We start from the raw sequence: 22,302 nt of genomic DNA on the forward strand, positions 1-22,302 counted from the left end.
AAACAAAAGTATTCATATCTCAAGAATGGCTGAAATTAAAAAAAGCAGTTAGTTGCAAAATCTGATGGATGATGCTGCTGTCACATGGCCATGTACAGTAAAGACCTGATGGATGATGCAGTTGTGAGCAGGTTGCGGGATAGAGTGATGGACAGGAGGCAGAGCAAGGGTTAACAATTTTTTAATGAACAGGGAATACTCCACGCAGGGAGGTAATGGTTTAAACAAGGGAATAAACAGTCTATTTGCAAAGGATATTCTAAGCTGAAGAATAAAGTTTCAGGTAACGGCAGTTCTGTTGAATTCTGGCTAGAAAGTCAAATGCTCCTCAGATTCTTAATTCAATAGCGCCAACAAAGGCAGTTGTGGTTTCTTTTCCAGTGGGATCCTATAGACAACAATGACTCGTCTTCTGGTGACAGTGGTCTGTCTTCGGTACCTTCCGTTGAGCCCCTAGTCCATATACTGCAGTGGCTGACAAGGGTATGGGCCACAGTCCTGTACAAGCCCAATGTGGCTCTGGAAATATAAACTGGCAAAACTCAGGGCACAAGTGTCAGTCCCGTACTCAGTCCCTCTAATGTGGCACCTTGTTCTCTGTAGTCACTGGCACACTGCACCTCTCTTTGTAGTCACCGGGCACCCACTGCACACTCCTCTCTCTCGCTGGTCCCCGCTGTTGGTGGCGGGAGAGCGTACACTGGCCTGCACACTGCTGATGCTCCCAGGACAGAGCACTCCTCCGCCTGGCTGCTGCTGGATGCACAGCTCTCCTCAGCACAGCGGTCTCTCTGCAGATGTCGGGGGGACCCTGTCAGTGCGGCCTGTTGCAGCGCCGGTGCTCTGCGTGAGGAGGGGAAGTGGAGCACACTGCTCACCTGACTGCGCGCTGCCATCTGTTCGCGCCAAAGCTCCCTGTGCTGCATGCGCTTTCTCCTTTATATGCCCCCGTCCCCCACAGTCAGGAGGTTGGTCCGGCTCACTATTGCTTACCCCAGGGAACAGGGGATGCAGCCTTATCACTTCCGGAACTGGCACGCAGGTACCCGCGGTCTGGTCGTCCCCCTTACACAGTCACATGACCATGAACAGAAGGGAGCTGATGGATGATGCAGTCACATGACCATGAACAGGAAAGAGCTGATGGATAATGTGGTCACATGACCATGAACAGGTAAGAGCTGACGAATATTGCAATCACCAGATCTGTATATTATATATCACAGCATCACGAGAACATCTTGCTGTAGATCGCCAATTATTAACGTGATTACATACATTTTACAGCACAACTGCCATTATCATGTATCAAGTATACAAGACGCATCTCTTACCTGTCTCTGCAGGCTCAGGTCTCCTTGCACCTCCTCAATTTTTCTTTCCAGCTGGCGCTTCACATTTTCATAGTCCTCCCTGAGACGATCGATGTCACCATTTTTACAGCTGTAAAATACAAAAGAAATCACAGTGAATATTCACAGTTTATTAGTGTTTGACAACCAAAAATATATCTTTAATTAAAAGGACAACAATGTGAAAAACACAAGGCTAGACACATCTGGTCTTCATTCTAAAGCTGCGTTCATACAATGCTTTCTCTTCTTGCTTTAATTTTACAAAAACGCAAAAAAAAGTGTTTTGTTTAAAATAAAAAAAAAAAAAGGATCATGAACACATCACATGTTAGCACAGACAAAAACTGACCTAGACAGCTATTAGGTCTACCATTTGCACCCTGTGTGCCAGACTGGGCAAAGGGTGTGCTGTAATTCAATAGGTCTGAATTGGAGGAGATGAATTGGCAGAACTCATTACACCCAGCAAGGAATCTCCTTGGAGAAAATATAGATCATCCAGGACACACTGAGTGCTGTCAAGATAAAATGTGTGAAAAGGTCTGGTGAAGAGATTAGGTTATAGATCTCAGTGCCGTCCATATACAGCTCTGGCAAAAAATAAGAGACCACTGCAAAATTTTCAGTTTGTCTGATTTTTGTCTTTATAGGTATATTTTTGAGTAAAATGTAAATTGCTCTTTTATTCTATAAACTACTGACAACATGTCTTCGAATTTCCGAGCACTTTCCAAGTTTTGTATTTATTTTCAGAAAATGAGAAATAGTCAAAAGAACAGAAAAATGCAGTGCTTGCAGACCTCAAATAATGCTAAGAAAACAAGTTCATAATCATTTAGAAACAACAATACTAATGTTTTAACTCAGGAAGAGTTCAGAAATCAATATTTTGTGGAATAACCATGATTTTTAATCACAGCTTTCATGCGTCTTGGCATGCTTGCCACCAGTCTTTCACACTGCTTTTAGGTGACCTTATGCCACTCCTGATACAAAAATGTAAGAAGTTATTCTTTGTTGGATGGCTTGTGACTATCCATCTTCCTCTTGATTACATTCCAGAGGTTTTCAATGGGGTTCAGGTCTGGAGATTGGGCTGGCCATGACAGGGATTTGATGTGGTGGCCCTTCATCCACACATTGCTTGACCTAGCAGTGTGGCATGGCGCATTGTCCTGCTGGAAAATCCAATCCTCAGAGTTGGGAAACATTGCCTGAGCAGAAGGAATTGACTGTTTTGCAGGATAACCTTGTATGTGGCTTGATTAGATTAACCTGCCCAATTCCAGCCTTGCTGAAGCATCCCCAGATCATCACCAATCCTTCACCAAATTTCACAGTGGGTGCAAGACACTGTGGCTTGTACACCTCTCCAGGTCTCCGCCTAATCATTAGATGAACAGGTGTTGGGCAAAGCTGAAAATAAGACTCATCAGAGAAGATTACCTTACTCCAGTCCTCTATGGTCCAATCCTTATGGTCTTTGGCAAACTTCAGCCAGGCTCTCCTTTGCTTCTCATTGATGAAAGGCTTTTTTCTACCTTTACATGACTTGAGCCCTGCCTCTAGGAGCCTGTTACGAACTTTTCTTGCCATGTACTTCACCCCAGCTGCCATTTGCCATTCCTTTTGTAGGTCACTTGATGTCATCCTGTGGTTGCTGAGTGACATTCGAATAAGATGACAGTCATCCCGGTCAGTGGAGAGTGGTTTTCGCCCTCTGCCGATCTGTAGTTTTGTTGTCCCCTATGTCTGTTGCTTGACCTTGTTGTAATGGACTGCCGTCTTCAAAATTTTAAGGATGAAGGCAATATGACGCTCACTGTATCCCTCTGCTAGTAAAGTAAGAATTGAGCCCTTCTTTTCCTCACTCAAGACTTTTCTTTTCAACTCCTTTGGCATGGTTAAAAGTTATTTTTTCATTCCTATTACTTCTGGGATATTACTAGCACTTGTTTTGCCATCCAGCTTGTCCTATTGCAAGAGGATTGTGAATACCACAGCAGGGTTTTTTATACTTTCCTTCGTTAAATAAGATTTGGTTCAGGTGATCAACTAATCAGAAGCACATTAACTAGAATGAGGTGTACTCTGGTTGGAATTCAACTGACACTGGAATGAAATGGCTGTCAGACATGTAGAGAAGCTGATTTTTATAAAACTGTGCAGTGGTCTCTGAATTTTTGCCAAATCTGTATTGTCTATTCATACTTAGTTATTCCCCTTGCTTGTATCGTGCAGCCATACTCTATTTCAAGATTGTAACTAGTCACATTTTTCGGAAGGTCTATTATTATTATTATTATGATATCTCTTTTCTTTTAAGGGTGAGTGCACACAATGCGGATTCACCTGCGGATTTTTCCACGTGGATTTGCAGGTAAATCCGCAGTAAAGTGACCTGTGGATTTGCCAGTGGTTTTCCCCTGCGGTTTGACACCTGGACAATGGAACAGGTGGCAAACCGTTGCGGAATCCGCAGAAAGAATTGACATGCTGCGGATTTAAAACCACAGCAAATCCGTGCGGAAAAATCCGCACCGTGAGCACTGCGGTTTTGAAATCCCATTGGCTAACATGGCACTGTACATTGCTTGCGGATCCGCTGTGGATCCGCAGCAGAATCCGCATCGTGTGCACATACCCTAATCCCTTTCTTTTTTTCCTTCTGGTCTTAGAAATGTGATATAACAATTTTTCATCAAAATGACAAATGATCTCTCATTCATGTGCAGTGCTGGCAAAGATATACGTGATCTGGCAGACTGATCAAATGGAATTGACCGGTTTTATAAAATCACACAATGATTATGCCTTCCAAATCATACGACAAACACAGATATTTTAGATATATAACTAATAGTGGATTTGGATGACTGTAAATAGAGAGACGTGCATAGAAAAAGCACATTGCAAATTCCCTATTACCCACTGAATCCATGCAACATCATTAGACTATTAGGACGTCCCAGTAGGTCAATTCTTCAGGATGAAGAGAATCTGCTCAAGGGATCAATGATTTGAGCAACAAAGACACTAGAGTTGCAATTAAAGAAAAAAAAAAAATCAGCTCCTCCTCAGTAGGGTACATCCGCCTACTGGCACCAAGCTACTCAGTGAGAAAGCAACAGCAGAACAGAAAAACACAATGGAGAATACCCACAAACACGCCAAACACGGCTGCTGTGCCAGAGTGAAGGCCACGAGATAGCGATTTTATGGTCAGTACCAAAAATCCTCTTTTACCTGGCCCTTTATTGGGGAATGCAGGAATCTATGGGATGTCCCAAACCAGTCCCAAGATGTAGAAAATGCTGGTACAAAGAGGTGACAGGGCGCTAAGGCATTCCCTCAGGTCATGGCATGAATGACAGTGCGTGCTGGTGAAGATTCATTCATTACTAAACCCGCATACTGACTGCTTCCAGCACGGACTACTGAACGCTGGTTTAGTCCGTAGAAATATAGGGCGTCACTCAGGTAGACTCAGAATTAGTGCTGTTCTAGTGCAAATTATAAAAAGTGCCGCTTTTCCCAAGCATTAGGCAGCAGCACTGACAGATCTATTGGATATTCTAATTATTTCATGTCTGTCTGTCTGTTTCAGAGTCATCAGTCGCCTTTCTTTCCATTGTGGTGCTGGAGTGCTTCCACCGCCAGTACACAAACAGATAGGAGACCATAAGGGCACTTTCACATTGCGTAATGTCACCTGTTTGGTGGACCCGTCGGGTTTTATGTTCGAATCCTCCGCAAAATGGGATTTGGACTTACAGTATGTAGAGCAGACGAGCGCCTTGCCGTGCAACATTTCCGGGAGTGTACGCTTAGAGGAAGGAGATGCAGTTTACTACATTTGAGTGTCTGCCTGCTGTAGGTGACAGTACACTTCCAAAAATGATGCCCAGCAAAGCGCATGTTCACACTGTTTGAGTCATTACAGTCTATAGCCCTTACGTCCGGATCCCATTTTGTGGGGGTTTCGAATGTCTGCCCCGACGGTGTGCACACTGGCAAGCACTTTTCTTTTATTAGGCTCGCTTGTTTCTCCTTATGGACACACTCCTCCTGACGAAGCTGTCGCAGGACAGCACTAAGCGCGGGGTCTCTCCCCACACCCCTGATCTCTACGCTTCCTTTGCTCACTATGGCATTATCCTGTGTCTTGGAGGGCTTTTGGGGCATATGAGGTTGTATCGACTACAAGGCTCTTCCTATCCATCTTCGTGCATGCAATCACAGCACTGTTTGATACGCTCTGATTCAGCTTTCTTTGGAGGTGTTTTTTTCCCATCTCTACATACACACAGCACGTTACTTGGTCTATACAGTGGCATGTAAAAGTTTAGGCACCCTATGGTCAAAATTACTTTTATTGTGAACAATTAAGCAAGTTGAAGATTAAATGATCTCTACAAGGCCTAAAGTTAAAGATGACACATTTCCTTTGTATTTTATACAAAAAAAAATATATTTTTTTCATCTTTTATATTTTAAAAATTGCAAAAATGATAAAGCGCTGATGCAAAGGTTTGGGCACCCTGCATGCTTAGTACCTAGTAGCAAATCTGTTTGCAAGTATCACAGCTTGTAAACACTTTTGGTAGCCAGACAATAGTCTTTCAGTTCTTCCTTGGAGAATTCTTCCAGCTCTGTGAGATTCCTGAATCGTCTTTCATCCTCTGCTATTTTGAGGTCTAGCCATAGATTTTCAATGATGTTCAGATCAGAGGACTGTGAGGGCCATTGTAAAACCTTCAGCTTGCGCCTTTTGAGGTCGTCTACTGTAGATTTTGACGTGTTCAGGATCATTATCCATTTGTTGCAGCCATCCTCTTTTCAGTTTCAGCTTTTTACAGATGGTGTTATGTTTGCATCAAGAATTTGTTGAGATTTCATTGAATCCATCCTTCCTTCTAACTGTGAAATGTTTCCTGTGCCTTTGGCTGTCACACAACGCCAAAGCATGATTAATCCCCCCCCCCCCATGTTTAATGGTTGGCGAGATGTTCTTTTCCTGAAATTCTGTGCCCTTTTTTCTCCACACATTCCTTTGATCATTGCAGCCAAACAGTTCTATTTTAACCTCATCGGTCTACAGGACCTGTTTCCAAAATCATTAGGCTTGTTTAGATATTCTTTTGCATAGTTCCGATGCTGAATTTTATGGTGACGTTGCAGGAAAGGTTTTCTTCTGATGACTTCTATAAAAGCCATATTTCTGCAAGTGTCTCTGAACAGTAGAACAATGTACCACAACTCCAGAGTCTGCTAAATCTTTCTGAAGGTCAAGCAGGGGTCCTGATTTACTTCTGTAGCAATCCTATGAGCAGCTCTCATTGAAATTTTGCTTGGTCTTCCAGACTTTATCTTGACCTCCACTATTCCTGATAACTGCTATTTCTTAATTACATTTCAAACTGAGGAAAGTTCATCTTGAAATCACTTTTCTATCTTCTTATAGCCTTTTCCTGTTTTGTGGGCCTCCACCATTTTCATTTTCAGAGAGCTTGGCAGCTGTTTAGAAGAACCCATGGCTGCCAGTTTTTGGCAGAAGGCTGGGTATTTATAAAGCTGGGAAATTTGCATCACCTGGCAATTCTTAACTAAGATGGTGACAAGCCATAACCCTAACAGGCTAATTAAGGTCTGAAACCTTGGTAAAAGTTATCTGAGTGCGCATATCTCCAAGGGTGCCCAAACTTTTGTATTGTCCGTTTTCCTTCTTGTAAGTTTTAAAATGTAAAAGATGAAAAACCTATGTTTTTTTCCCGTAAAATACAAAGCAAACGTGTCATCTTTAACTTTAGGCCTTTTAGAGATTGTTTCATCTTCAACTTGCTTAACTGTTTACAATAACAGTAATTTTGACCAGGGGTGCCCAAACCTTTACATGCCACTGTATGTGACCTCTATACCAGGATTCCCCAACTCCAGTCCTCAAGGCCCACCAACAGATCATGTTTTCAGGATTTCCTCTGTATTGCACAGGTGAAGCAATTATCACCTGAGCAATACTAAGGAAATCCTGAAAAGTCTTAGTTACTCACCGTTAAACGGTGTTTTTCAGAGTCCATGACAGCACCACCTGAGAGAGGGGATCCGCCCTTCAGGAACAGGAAACCTACAGATACAAAAGGGCGGCACCTCTCCCATGCATCAGTTGGATTACAGAGCACAAGAGGACCACAATGGTTAATAGCATAATTTATATACAATACTTTTACACAACTATTCCTTACCAGTGTACACACAAGAGGAAGAAGTGCACACCCAAACTAAAGGGAGGGAATATACGGGTGCTGTCATGGACTCCGAAAAACACCGTTAACCGGTGAGTAACTAAGACTTTATCGGTCGTCCATGACAGCACCACCTGAGAATTACAGAGAGTAAAACTATTTAGGGAGGGACTACAGCCTGCAGCACCCTTATACCAAAGGAGAGGTCTGTAGAAGAACCCAAGTCTAGCCTATAATGACTATAAAAGGTGCTCGGAGAGGACCAAGTAGCCGCCTTACATATCTGGTCAATGGAAACTTCTGATCTCTCAGCCCACGAGGTCGCCATGGCTCTGGTGGAATGCGCCCTCAGCTTCCGGGGTGGCGACCTGCCTTTTGAGGTGTATGCTATTGAGATCGCTTCTCTAATCCACCTGGCTAGTGTACTTTTTGACGCTCTACAACCTTTCCTAGGGCCTTGATGGGAGACAAACAGGGCATTATTTTTTTTCCAGGGATCGGTAACTGCCAGATATTCTATGAGGCATTTCCTAACATCCAAGGAAGTTTCTCTTCCTTCTCATTAGCTGGATTAGGGAGGAAAGATGGAAGGACTATCTCCTGTGTCCTATGAAAGCTGGAAACTACCTTAGGTAAATACGCCGGATCAGGTCTGAGTATTACCCTATCGTCCTTGAACTGTATATAAGGAGGACGTCTAGATAATGCCTGGATGTCGCTTACCCTACGAGCTGAGGTTAGAGCTACCAGGAAGGCTACTTTGAGGGACAGGTTTTTTATGGAAGCTGATGAGATAGGTTCGAATGGGGCTTCTGTCATAGCCGTGAGGACTAGGTTCAAGTCCCACGGCATGAATCTATCTTTCGCTATTGGCAAGGATCTACCTGCTGCCTTAATGAATCTACTGATCCAGTAATTACCCGCGATGTTGCAGCTAAAGAGGGCCCCCAAGGCTGATACTTGTACTTTAAGGGTACTAGTGGAGAGCCCCATATCCAGACCTTTCTGAAGAAACTCTAAGATTTGGTTTACAGGTGCCGAACCGCCAGCGACCACTCCAGAGTTCTGCAGGAATTTTTTCCAAATTCTGACATAGATTTTGGTAGTGATTACTTACTTTTAAGTAGGGTGTTAATCAGGTCTGGGGAGAAGCCTTTTTCTCTCAGCAGTGTCCATTCAAACTCCACGCCGTCAGATGTAGGCCAGCCACCTGAGGATGGAACACTGGGCCCTGGGATAGGAGATCCGGGATGTCCGGAAGGACCCAAGGGTCGGACACCGACATGGTCCTGAGGCAAGAAAACCAAGCCCTCCTGGGCCAAAATGGAGAGATAACTATCACCCTTGCTCTGTCTCTCCTGATTTTCTTCATCACCAGGGGTAGTAGCGATAGGGGAGGGAAGGCGTATGCTAGTCTGAAGTCCCACTTTATCAGAAAGGCATCTACCGCCAGGGGGTTCTCTCTGGGATTTAGGGAGCAAAATTGTTTTAATTTTCTGTTTTCCCTGGTAGCGAAGAGGTCTACCTCTGGTTGTCCCCATTTTTGTACAATCAGGTCGAAGATGGAGGTGCTTAGGGACCATTCTCCTTGTTTTAGTGGATTGCGGCTTAGGAAATCTGCTGTGATATTTTCCTTCCCTTTTATATGTAGAGCTGTTAAAGATTGAAAATGCTGCTCTGCTAGCCGGAACAACCGTTCTGCCACATTCATCAGGGGTTTGGAACGAGTCCCGCCTTGGTGGTTGATCTAAGCCACGGTGACCTGATTGTCGGAGAACACTCGCACATGATGGCCCTGTAGATACACAAGTAGCTCCTTAGCTGCCTGCTCTACTGCTGTCAACTCTTTCAGGTTAGATGACATCTGATGATGCTCCCATAGGTCCTGGACTAGGATCTCCCCCATATGAGCCCCCCAACCGGTAGGGCTAGCATCCGTGGTGATTATGCGGGATATGTCATACTCCCAGGGGACCCCTTTGGATAAATTATCCTTGTCTAGCCACCACTCTAGGGACTCCCTTGTGTTTCGGGACAAGGTTAGCTGGCCCTCTAAGTAACCCTCAAGGATTCTTTGATGCCTTAAGACCTCGCCCTGTAGTTTCCTTGTATGAAACTGTGCCCACTGGACTGCCGGGATACAGGACGAGAGGGAACCCAGAAGGGACATGGCTTTCCTGAGGGACATGGTGGGGTTATTGCAAGCGTTCAGGACCTGATAGTGTAGGCGAACAAGCTTCTCTGGGGGCAGACGGCATTCCTGTTTCTCAGAATCTAGGATCAGGCCCAAGAATTGTTGGACTCTCACCGGCTGTAACCGAGACTTTTTAATGTTAAGCAGCCATCCTAACCCCTCTAGGGCAGACATTGCCCTTTGTAGCTGTTCCAAACAATGTTTTGCCGTTTTCCCTACGATCAGGAAGTCATCTAAGTAGGGGATCACAAGAATGTCTGATTCACGTAGATGGGCCATAACTTCCGCTACTACTTTGGTAAACACACGGGGAGCGACTGCCACCCCAAAGGGGAGGGCCGCATATTGTAAATGTTGGACTGACCCATCCAGCTGAACCGCCACTCTGAGAAACCGCTGATGAGCTGCATGAATGGGAATATGGTAGTAAGCGTCCTTTAAATCTAACACCACCATAAAACAGTTTTGAAACAGCAATTTTATTGTTGGTTTAATTGTCTCCATCTTAAACGGGCGTATGACCAGGAATTTCGTTGAGGGATTTAAGATTTATTATAGTCCTAAAGGACCCGTCTGGTTTACGGACCAGGAACAGGGGGGAATAAAACCCTTTTCCCGTTTCTCCCTCTGGGACCACCGTTAGGACCCTCTTGCAGCAAAGATCATGCACCTCGGCCTCCAGGGCAGCTTGTTCTGATGTGGAAGACCTGAGCGGGGTGACCTTAAATCGATCTTTTGGAACCCGGGCGAATTCTAGGCGTAGACTCGCAGCTATCACCCCCAGTACCCATTTACTATTGGAAATCATGGACCAGGATGGGTAGAAGGCAGCTAGTCTCCCCCCTACCGGAGCAACTAGTCATTGGGGCGGTTTTTTAGTGTCACGTGCTGGACTTTCTTGGCGCCCCCCTCCTCCGAACATGAAACCTGTACCTCGCCTTCTTTTGTCATCCCATCTGCCCTGATCTCTGGACAGCCTTCTACGGAAATAGCCTTTCCTGGTAAAGGGACGTCTGTAAGAAGGATTCGGTAGACTGGGGAATTCTTTTTATCATCCCCGGCTTTCTCTAAAAGTTCATCCAAGACGGGGCCAAACAGATATTCACCCTCACATGGAATGGAGCAGAGTCGTGATCTGGCCTGGATATCTCCCGGCCAGCATTTTAACCAAAGGGCCCTTCGAGCTGCGTTAGATAAACTCGCAGTTCTAGCTGCCATCCTCGCAGAGTCCGCTGAAGCATCAGCCAAAAAAGCTGCCGCACTTTGGATGATTGGCAGCATTTTCCGGATAGATGCTCTTGAGACTCCGTCCTTTAGTTGGGAATCCAATTGGTCTAGCTAGACCATCATGGATCTGGCCGTACATGTGGCAGCTATCGCTGGTCTTAGAGCACCTGCTGACATCTCCCATGTTCCTCTCAAAAAAGAATCCGCTTTCTTATCTAGCGGGTCTTTTAAGGAGGCCATGTCGTCGAAGGGTATGGAGGATTTTTTGGAGGCTTTGGCTACTGCCGCGTCCAGCTTAGGGGCCTTATCCCATCTGTTTACCACTGGGTCGTCAAACGGGTACCTCCGCTTGAAGGCAGGAGGTAAGGAGCCCCTTTTTTCAGGTCTCTTCCATTCCCTCTCTATTAGGCTCTGGACCTTATCATTTAATGGAAAGGCCTTCCGCTTCCTGGGATCTAGACCCCCGAACATCACGTCCTGAGCTGAAAGTTCCGGCTTTGTGTCTGCTACCTCCATGGTGGACCTTATTGCTTTAACTAGCTTATCCATCTGGTCTAAGGGGAAGCAGAATCGACTCGATTCTTCCTCCGAAGAAGACGAAGTGGAGGCCGGGGAATCTGAGGAGTCATCGATCTTTAGGGCGGTCGAGGACTCTGAACCTGAGAAACTAAATTTTCTTCCCCTAGAAGAATCCTTTTTAGATAGGGCCTTTATCTCTGTCCTGATTATCTCCCTCAGGCTTGTGGTGAAGTCCGGCGTTTCTTACGCTACCTGTATGGACGGGGGAGAGTGTAAGGGCCTGTCAATCTACCCCTGGGCCAACGTCCCCTTCCACCCCTACCGTTTGTCTCACGCATGGCTGACACAACTTTTTAGGCTGGCCGTCCGGCAAGGGGCAACTACAGAGAGCACATTCCATGTGCTTCTGTTTTCCCGTAGCTTTCCTCCCCTGCGAAAAAAACATAAGGGAACACTGCATCAGGGTACATTCACGGAGATCTCTTACCCATGCAGATGAGGCAGGTACCGGATCACGGAGGGAGGCAGGAGGGTCCTTTAGCCTGGAGGAACTTCTGTGGCTTTGTTCGCCCATCCGTTTCTTCTTCTGCTGGCCACTCGCATGTGGTTTCACTGTGGCCTGTTTCTGTGGGTGCTCCTGCACCTTGTCCAGCTGCTCTATGGGGGCTTCTGTCGTATCCATCGCTGGGCCTTCAGAAGCACCCCAGCAGCGTCACCTCCCGCCTTTTAAGGCCTCCTTGTCCGGGTCAGCAGGGTTCTGGCGCGGCACCTCCCACCCGGGACCCCCCGCGACCTCCCCCCCCGCATGCTCCGGTCATCCCCCCCCCCCGCCCACCGCGCGCCGCCCAGTACCGCCGTGCACACGCTGGAAGCCGGCCTGCACCCGACTTCCGGTTTCGGCGTCCCCGGCCCCGCCCCCTCCGCCGCGTCACTTCCGCCGCCCGTCTGAGGCCTGCGGGGAGCGCGCAGAGTGAGCCGGCACGGCGCCCCCAGCTCAGGCAAGGCCACAGCCCCCACGCGCGCCGACCTGCGCCCACCGACCGGGCGCCACCGCCGGCCCGGACAGGAAGAGAGAGACCGGACCACGGGGAGAGCGCACCAGGAGGGGCCCGGGACATACGTACCTCCTGGTGCCGGCATTAAGGAGGCGGCTGTCCACCGGACCCTTGGCTCCACCTGCTCTTACCACCGTCGTGGCGACCTACCCAGCCCCACCGTGGCGCTTCCAGGGACCCGAGCTTGACCGAGGTAGGAGACCCCCTCGCTACCTGGGTCGGTCAGCCGGCCTGGGAATCCCTCGGCGACTCCATGATGGATGATCTGAAGGAAGTCCCGTCCTCTAGGAACAGGAAACCAACTGATGCGTGGGAGAGGTGCCACCCTTTTGTATCTGTAGGTTTCCTGTTCCTGAAGGGCGGATCCCCTCTCCCAGGTGGTGCTGTCATGGACGACCGATAAACATGATCTGTTGGTGGGCCTTGAGGGCTGGAGTTGGGGAACTCTGCTCTATACCATGCATGATCATTATTTTCATTCTATATAGGGGGGAATATATGTATATACTAATGAAGAGTCTCACAAGTATTGTTTGCTTACTGATCCTTACTGCAATTATAGCCATTCAGGCATTTGATATAGTACCAGGAGTGTTGGATAATGATTGTGTCGTGTTTACATGTTTTTAAATGTATTTAATGGGTTTGCGTATCTATAGTTATGAAATAAAGTTTTGTATTCTTTGATTATTACCAGCACGGTGGCTAGCACTGCAGCCTTGCAGCGCTGGGGTCCTGGGTTTAAATCCCACCAAGGACAACATCTGCAAGGTGTTTGTATGTTCTCCCTGTGTTTGCGTGGGTTTTCTCCCACATTCCAAAGACATACTGATAGGAAATTTAGATTGTGAGCCCCATCGGGGACAGCGATGATAATGTCTGTAAAGCACTGTGGAATTAATGGCGCTATATTAATAAGTAAAATAAATATAAACTAATTACCATTATTTCATTGATGGCATCACGTATTCACAGATATGCTCTACATTAAGAGAGAAGATGCTACCATCACTCTGTGCCCTTGGTAGACGTGAACTTTTCCAACATGACAATGATCCAAAACACACCTCTGTTGCCTTTCTGAAGAACAGGGTGAAAGTGTTTCAGTGGCCAAGTGTCTCCTGATCTGAACCCAATCAAACAGCTATGGGGAATTCTGAAGAAACAAGTTGTCATAAGTCTCCATTCAGCATTCAGGCTCAGAAAGAGGTCGTTCTGGAAGAATGGAAAAAGCTAGATGTTGCAATATGACGCCAACATGTTTGTTCCCTGCCTAAAAGATTTGGTGCTGTCCTTAAAAATCATGGGAGTCATACACAATACTAGATGTAGTAGCTTTTGATGTGGGGTGTACACATTTTTGCATCAACAAATTTGAGTAAAACCGAAGATTTTGTAATGAAAGTTATAATATTAACCGTACGTTCATGTTATTGGTTAAAAAAAATGTTGATGAAACTGAGTCCTGTCACAATTTTGGAAATTGTTTTTGTATTTGAGTAAGACATTGACTAACATCTTACTTTTCAGAGCTGTGTACTTATATATGCTGAGCACTGAATGTTATAATTGCATTTTAATGCATGTAATGGGACACTAGGGGCCAGATTCACTAGGACTGCCATTGTACATGCCAGTTTAATGAATGGGGGATGTGGAGCAGAAGTGCCTAAAGTGGTGGACATTTTTACAAAACAGGGCTAGGGTGAAAATGCCAAATCCTTCTCGCTGCGCAGAAAGTTGGCGACTTTTTAAGGTGTTTTAGGGAAGAATTCTGGCAAAAACTTAGCTTGGCTTATGGGGGCCGGATTGAGTATATCCATCCATCCATGATGTCATGATGTTTTGCATCGGCGGGCATACTGCCGGGAAGTGTGGCAGAGGGAAACCATGGTCCCTTGGTGCCTAAATAACAGCAGTCTCTGGATTCTTGATTAGAATGAGCATAGAGAGATAAAAGCAGACCCACGCCTCTCTCCCCTGAGGAAGCAGACATGCGAAACGTGCATTGGTAATCCAGTATGGTATTAGAAAACCAATATGAGTAAGAACCTGTATTTCTGAGTGGACATGATAAGTGTATGGTGATATGGGTGAGTAATAAGATCAGCTTTTTGGTGAGCTCTCAGGACCCCACTGTGGTTGACTTGTGACATATCAATGTGCTTTCAGATCCATGCAGTCATTTCATGTCTTGACATGTTCCTACTGCTGTCATTTTGTTCTCTTACGAGACCCCCTAATTATGTCATTACGCGTACAGCTGATTGTATGATACATATAAAATAAATATCATCTGTAAAAACTACTATGTATTTCATATGTTGTTTTCAGGTAAATTTAGATATAGAGGTGACCCTATGCTAGAAAACATGGTCAAATATGATTGTATCCTCAGCTGTAATCTGTGAAGAAACCTGGCTGTAACTGTTTGATCTCCCTGCAGCCCCACAGGTAAATTCTGAAGTACATATTGTCCACTGCTGGTCTGTGTTATGTAGGACAGACCCTCAAGTGAGAAAGACCCACTGTCTACTCCAGTCAGGAGATGAGGGCTATAAACCAAGGGCACCACAACGAATAACTCCCTATTAGGGTAGTCCCAGAGACTGACAGTCACCCCATTTCCATAGGATAGGGATTAATTTATTGATCACTAGGGGGTCCAACCAATAGACCCCCAGCGACCTTGAGAAAGTAGCTCCAGAAACATAACAGTAGGCTCTGCAGAGCCTCTTTCCCCTCTCAAAAATGCAAGAGGTACATAAACGTCATCTAATTACCACCATGGCCTGTTATAGGAGGCAATATCATGGCACCACTGCTGCCTTCTCCTTCTCTGGTATCAGCACTGTGCCAGTTCGGCTTACAGCTGAGCATTTCCCACACTGTGCTGTACAGTCACTGCTGCCGATTTGGGGGCAGTGGTCCCACCTGTCCGTTACCTGTTGATTCGCTCCAGATCTAGTTGGTGCTCCTTCACCTTGCGCTGGTAGTGGCCTTGTAAGTCATCGTACTTCTTCTTCTCTCTTCGGATCTCTTGCTGAAGTTTCTCGATCTGTATCTTTAAGTCGCTGATCTCGGATTGCTTTGCGTTCTCCAGAACCTTTAGTCGGCTGAACATGACTTCATACTGTTCTAGCTCACGGTCCCTCTCGCTTAGCACCTTGAGATTATGGGTGAAATCCTTCTTCAGTCTTGTAAATTGATCCTTCTGCTCCTGGAGACTTTTCGCTCCATCTTTCAGGTTCTGCTGGAGAGCGAGGATGTGCCGCTGCTGGAGCGCTTTCCATTCTTGCTCTTTCTTAGCAAGCAGCTCACTTAAATCGGCTTCTTCTGGTAACATTGTGCCATGGGCAGGTGCTGCTGAAAAACAGTAGCAAACTATGCTTCAGGAAAGCTTCAATGACAGTATTCAATGGCTATACTATGGCCATGGATTTCCCATCAGCCTTACGTGTTATTATTAGGGTACGTGCACACGCTGCGGATTCTGCTGCGGATTGATCCGCGCGGATTTAGTAAAATCCACAGGTAATTAGCCTGCGGTTTTGCCCTGCGGTTTATCACCTCTACAATGGAGGAGATGGTAAACCGCAGCCGAATCCGCCAGGGCTGTGGAGTCGGTAAGCCAAACCTGTGACTCCGACTCCGACTCCTCAATTTCCCTTACACCGACTCCGACTCCAACTCCGGCTCCACGGCTCCGACTCCCACACATATTGCTTATATTTAAGTGAAAAATTTATTGTAGTACAATGTGAACCTCAGACATTTAATCATTTTTATGATCCAATAATCAAGATATTTAGATAGAACAGAATATATATTGGTGTACTACCCGGTTTTCATTCTTTTTGGTACAGATACGATATGGATAGACAGATATGGATAAATGGATAGATAGAGCAGATTTCTAATCTGCTTTTGCTATTGAAAACATTATCTATGAGCTCAAAAACCTTTCAGGTGATGCAGTTTTTTAAAAAGATGATCAGCTTTTGCAGCTGAAAAACGTATCCTCAAAAAACACAGGAAAAACGCTGTGTGTGAATGTAGCCTTAGATCAGGAATAGAACAGCCATTTATAGGACATTTCATAACTTTCCCAAACTCCTATGAAAAAATATTCAGCACATCCTGCATTGAATTACTGTACCCAATTTATTATATATTTTAGGAGTCGGAGTCGGAGTCGGTCCATTTTATACCGACTCCAACTCCGACTCCACCAAAATGAGCACCGACTCCGACTCCACGACTCCGACTCCACAGCCCTGGAATCCGCGGAAAGAATTGACATGTAAATTCTTTCTGCGGATTAGAAACCGCAGCAAATCCGCACCGTCTGCACTGCGGTTTCCATTTCCCATAGGATATTATGGTACTGTACACCGCAACAGAAACTGCTGCGGATCCACAGCAGAATCCGCAGCGTGTGTACACAGCCTTAAAATGCAGTCAGGTCTAAATAGCGACTAAAACATAGGAGTCCAATGATTCAGCATGCTATGGTGCCAGAATATTGGAAGTTCTAGACAGCTTCTATGACTGAGACTCCTAGTGCCCATTGCCCCCCGGCCCAAGCCACTAATTCACACTGTACATACAAGGCAGTGGCGGCATGCTGACTGCGGCATCTTTACATATGTCAGCACTGACATCGATGCCCTGAAAAGCGACATTAATATTGTGGACCCTGCTAACTCCAGCCAGGATTTACAATTCCAGTTTACACAGTGACAGATTGAGACTACTGGGGATCTGATTATAAGAATTAAAGGGGACAGGTGATAGCTTGATGATGGTTGGAGCCCTACCTCTGGGGGGAACAGGAACTTTTATCACTATCAGGATGGGGTTTACATCAGCATATATCATGGTCCATATATGGACCACAACGCACGGTCTGGCAGTGGGTTCTTACAACCTCATATGTGTCTATGAGGCTGAAAATTTGGGTCAAGAGAACCACAGCCATGGCATTGCGGTCCACACATTGACTGTGAATATGCTTGTGTGAATACGCCTTAGAACAGAGTTTCCAATGCTCGACCGCTGGTCCATTCATTCCCTACAGGGCAGCCAAACTCTTCATTTCCCAGCATCTGGCAGCTGCACAGAGAATAAATAAAGTGGCGGTCAGGCAACCTGCTGTCCTGGCTATAACAGGGACAAATGTGCCCCGCTCTGGCCCAGCGGATGGATACTTACTGATCAGTAATGTGCTGTTAGGTGATACCTTGTCTTCCCTAGACAACCCTTTAACATGCTATAATAAGCACTCCATATCCTAAGTCATTTTCCTAAAGGGGCTATCCTATGTACAGCAGTTATCACCTATTCAGGCACTGGGGCACTCACACCTCCTGAGAACAGTGGTCCTGCGCCCACCCACCCCCCGTGTGAATGGAGGGGTAACACATGGTCCAAGAACAGTGGTCCTGTGCCCCCCGTGTGAATGGAGGGGCAGCACATGGTCCGAGAACAGTGGTCCTGTGCCCCCCGTGTGAATGGAGGGGCAGCACATGGTCCGAGAACAGTGGTCCTGTGCCCCCCCGTGTGAATGGAGGGGTAACACATGGTCCGAGAACAGTGGTCCTGTGCCCCCTGTGTGAATGGAGGGGTAACACATGGTCTGAGAACAGTGGTCCTGTGCCCCCCATGTGAATGGAGGGGCAACACATGGTCTGAGAACAGTGGTCCTGTGCCCCCCCTGTGAATGGAGGGGTAACACATGGTCCGAGAACAGTGGTCCTGTGCCCCCCGTGTGAATGGAGGGATAACACATGGTCCGAGAACAGTGGTCCTGTGCCCCCCGTGTGAATGGAGGGGTAACACATGGTCTGAGAACAGTGGTCCTGTGCCCCCCGTGTGAATGGAGGGGTAACACATGGTCTGAGAACAGTGGTCCTGTGCCCCGTGTGAATGGAGGGGTAACACATGGTCCGAGAACAGTGGTCCTGTGCCCCCCGTGTGAATGGAGGGGTAACACATGGTCTGAGAACAGTGGTCCTGTGCCCCCCGTGTGAATGGAGGGGTAACACATGGTCTGAGAACAGTGGTCCTGTGCCCCCCATGTGAATGGAGGGGCAACACATGGTCTGAGAACAGTGGTCCTGTGCCCCCCCTGTGAATGGAGGGGTAACACATGGTCTGAGAACAGTGGTCCTGTGCCCCCCGTGTGAATGGAGGGGTAACACATGGTCTGAGAACAGTGGTCCTGTGCCCCCCATGTGAATGGAGGGGCAACACATGGTCTGAGAACAGTGGTCCTGTGCCCCCCCTGTGAATGGAGGGGTAACACATGGTCTGAGAACAGTGGTCCTGTGCCCCCCCTGTGAATGGAGGGGTAACACATGGTCTGAGAACAGTGGTCCTGTGCCCCCCATGTGAATGGAGGGGTAACACATGGTCCGAGAACAGTGGTCCTGTGCCCCCCGTGTGAATGGAGGGGTAACACATGGTCCGAGAACAGTGGTCCTGTGCCCCCCGTGTGAATGGAGGGGTAACACATGGTCTGAGAACAGTGGTCCTGTGCTCCCCGTGTGAATGGAGGGGTAACACATGGTCTGAGAACAGTGGTCCTGTGCCCCCCGTGTGTGAATGGAGGAGTAACACATGGTCCGAGAACAGTGGTCCTGTGCTCCCCGTGTGAATGGAGGGGTAACACATGGTCCGAGAACAGTGGTCCTGTGCCCCCCCGTGTGAATGGAGGGGTAACACATGGTCTGAGAACAGTGGTCCTGTGCTCCCCGTGTGAATGGAGAGGTAACACATGGTCCGAGAACAGTGGTCCTGTGCCCCCCGTGTGAATGGAGGGGCAACACATGGTCTGAGAACAGTGGTCCTGTGCTCCCCGTGTGAATGGAGGGGTAACACATGGTCTGAGAACAGTGGTCCTGTGCCCCCCCTGTGAATGGACGGGTAACACATGGTCCGAGAACAGTGGTCCTGTGCTCCCCGTGTGAATGGAGGGGTAACACATGGTCTGAGAACAGTGGTCCTGTGCTCCCCGTGTGAATGGAGGGGTAACACATGGTCCGAGAACAGTGGTCCTGTGCCCCCCGTGTGAATGGAGGGGTAACACATGGTCCGAGAACAGTGGTCCTGTGCCCCCCGTGTGAATGGAGGGGTAACACATGGTCCGAGAACAGTGGTCCTGTGCCCCCCGTGTGAATGGAGGGGTAGCACATGGTCCGAGAACAGTGGTCCTGTGCCCCCCCTGTGAATGGAGGGGTAACACATGGTCTGAGAACAGTGGTCCTGCATCCGTGTGAATGGAGGGGTAACACATGGTCCGAGAACAGTGGTCCTGTGCTCCCCGTGTGAATGGAGGGGCAACACATGGTCTGAGAACAGTGGTCCTGTGCTCCCCGTGTGAATGGAGGGGTAACACATGGTCCGAGAACAGTGGTCCTGTGCCCCCCGTGTGAATGGAGGGGTAACACATGGTCCGAGAACAGTGGTCCTGTGCCCCCCGTGTGAATGGAGGGGTAGCACATGGTCCGAGAACAGTGGTCCTGTGCCCCCCCTGTGAATGGAGGGGTAACACATGGTCCGAGAACAGTGGTCCTGTGCCCCCCGTGTGAATGGAGGGGTAACACATGGTCTGAGAACAGTGGTCCTGTGCCCCCCGTGTGAATGGAGGGGTAACACATGGTCTGAGAACAGTGGTCCTGCATCCGTGTGTGAATGGAGGGGCAACACATGGTCCGACAACAGTGGTCCTGTGCCCCCCGTGTGAATGGAGGGGTAACACATGGTCCGAGAACAGTGGTCCTGTGCCCCCCGTGTGAATGGAGAGGTAACACATGGTCCGAGAACAGTGGTCCTGTGCCCCCCGTGTGAATGGAGGGGTAGCACATGGTCCGAGAACAGTGGTCCTGTGCCCCCCCTGTGAATGGAGGGGTAACACATGGTCTGAGAACAGTGGTCCTGTGCCCCCCCTGTGAATGGAGGGGTAACACATGGTCCGAGAACAGTGGTCCTGTGCTCCCCGTGTGAATGGAGGGGTAACACATGGTCCGAGAACAGTGGTCCTGTGCTCCCCGTGTGAATGGAGGGGTAACACATGGTCCGAGAACAGTGGTCCTGTGCCCCCCGTGTGAATGGAGGGGTAACACATGGTCCGAGAACAGTGGTCCTGTGCCCCCCGTGTGAATGGAGGGGTAACACATGGTCCGAGAACAGTGGTCCTGTGCCCCCCGTGTGAATGGAGGGGTAGCACATGGTCCGAGAACAGTGGTCCTGTGCCCCCCCTGTGAATGGAGGGGTAACACATGGTCTGAGAACAGTGGTCCTGCATCCGTGTGAATGGAGGGGTAACACATGGTCCGAGAACAGTGGTCCTGTGCTCCCCGTGTGAATGGAGGGGCAACACATGGTCTGAGAACAGTGGTCCTGTGCTCCCCGTGTGAATGGAGGGGTAACACATGGTCCGAGAACAGTGGTCCTGTGCTCCCCGTGTGAATGGAGGGGTAACACATGGTCCGAGAACAGTGGTCCTGTGCCCCCCGTGTGAATGGAGGGGTAACACATGGTCCGAGAACAGTGGTCCTGTGCTCCCCGTGTGAATGGAGGGGTAACACATGGTCCGAGAACAGTGGTCCTGTGCCCCCCCTGTGAATGGAGGGGTAACACATGGTCCGAGAACAGTGGTCCTGTGCCCCCCGTGTGAATGGAGGGGTAACACATGGTCCGAGAACAGTGGTCCTGTGCCCCCCGTGTGAATGGAGGGGTAACACATGGTCCGAGAACAGTGGTCCTGTGCTCCCCGTGTGAATGGAGGGGTAACACATGGTCCGAGAACAGTGGTCCTGTGCCCCCCGTGTGAATGGAGGGGTAACACATGGTCCGAGAACAGTGGTCCTGTGCCCCCCGTGTGAATGGAGGGGTAACACATGGTCCGAGAACAGTGGTCCTGTGCTCCCCGTGTGAATGGAGGGGTAACACATGGTCCGAGAACAGTGGTCCTGTGCCCCCCCTGTGAATGGAGGGGTAACACATGGTCTGAGAACAGTGGTCCTGTGCCCCCCGTGTGAATGGAGGGGTAATACATGGTCTGAGAACAGTGGTCCTGCATCCGTGTGAATGGAGGGGCAACACATGGTCTGAGAACAGTGGTCCTGTGCTCCCCGTGTGAATGGAGGGGCAACACATGGTCTGAGAACAGTGGTCCTGTGCTCCCCGTGTGAATGGAGGGGTAACACATGGTCTGAGAACAGTGGTCCTGCATCCGTGTGAATGGAGGGGCAACACATGGTCTGAGAACAGTGGTCCTGTGCTCCCCGTGTGAATGGAGGGGCAACACATGGTCTGAGAACAGTGGTCCTGTGCTCCCCGTGTGAATGGAGGGGTAACACATGGTCCGAGAACAGTGGTCCTGTGCCCCCCCTGTGAATGGAGGGGTAGCACATGGTCCGAGAACAGTGGTCCTGTGCCCCCCGTGTGAATGGAGGGGTAACACATGGTCTGAGAACAGTGGTCCTGTGCCCCCCCTGTGAATGGAGGGGTAACACATGGTCTGAGAACAGTGGTCCTGTGCCCCCCGTGTGAATGGAGGGGTAACACATGGTCTGAGAACAGTGGTCCTGTGCCCCCCGTGTGAATGGAGGGGTAACACATGGTCTGAGAACAGTGGTCCTGCATCCGTGTGTGAATGGAGGGGTAACACATGGTCCGAGAACAGTGGTCCTGTGCCCCCCGTG

General features: G+C 48.3%; 1 protein-coding gene across 3 annotated transcripts in view; it reads right to left on the reverse strand.

Annotated features, from left to right (window-relative positions):
* Positions 1–22,302, reverse strand: part of CCDC57 (coiled-coil domain containing 57) — a 151,525-nt gene that overhangs the window by 126,586 nt on the left and 2,637 nt on the right. For 2 of the 3 annotated variants that reach the window (XM_073588142.1, XM_073588143.1), the window contains exons 2-3: positions 15,538–15,958; positions 1,335–1,443 (exon numbers count right to left, since the gene is read on the reverse strand). In XM_073588142.1, coding sequence (XP_073444243.1) covers positions 1,335–1,443; positions 15,538–15,958 — 530 coding nt within the window. The remainder of the gene's footprint in view (positions 1–1,334; positions 1,444–15,537; positions 15,959–22,302) is intronic. The other variant, XM_073588144.1, reaches the window with a different exon arrangement.

The sequence above is a fragment of the Dendrobates tinctorius genome, unplaced genomic scaffold, assembly GCF_039654945.1.
Source record: "Dendrobates tinctorius isolate UK_male_01 unplaced genomic scaffold, ASM3965494v1 ptg000103l, whole genome shotgun sequence".
Classification (NCBI taxonomy): Eukaryota; Metazoa; Chordata; class Amphibia; order Anura; family Dendrobatidae; genus Dendrobates; species Dendrobates tinctorius.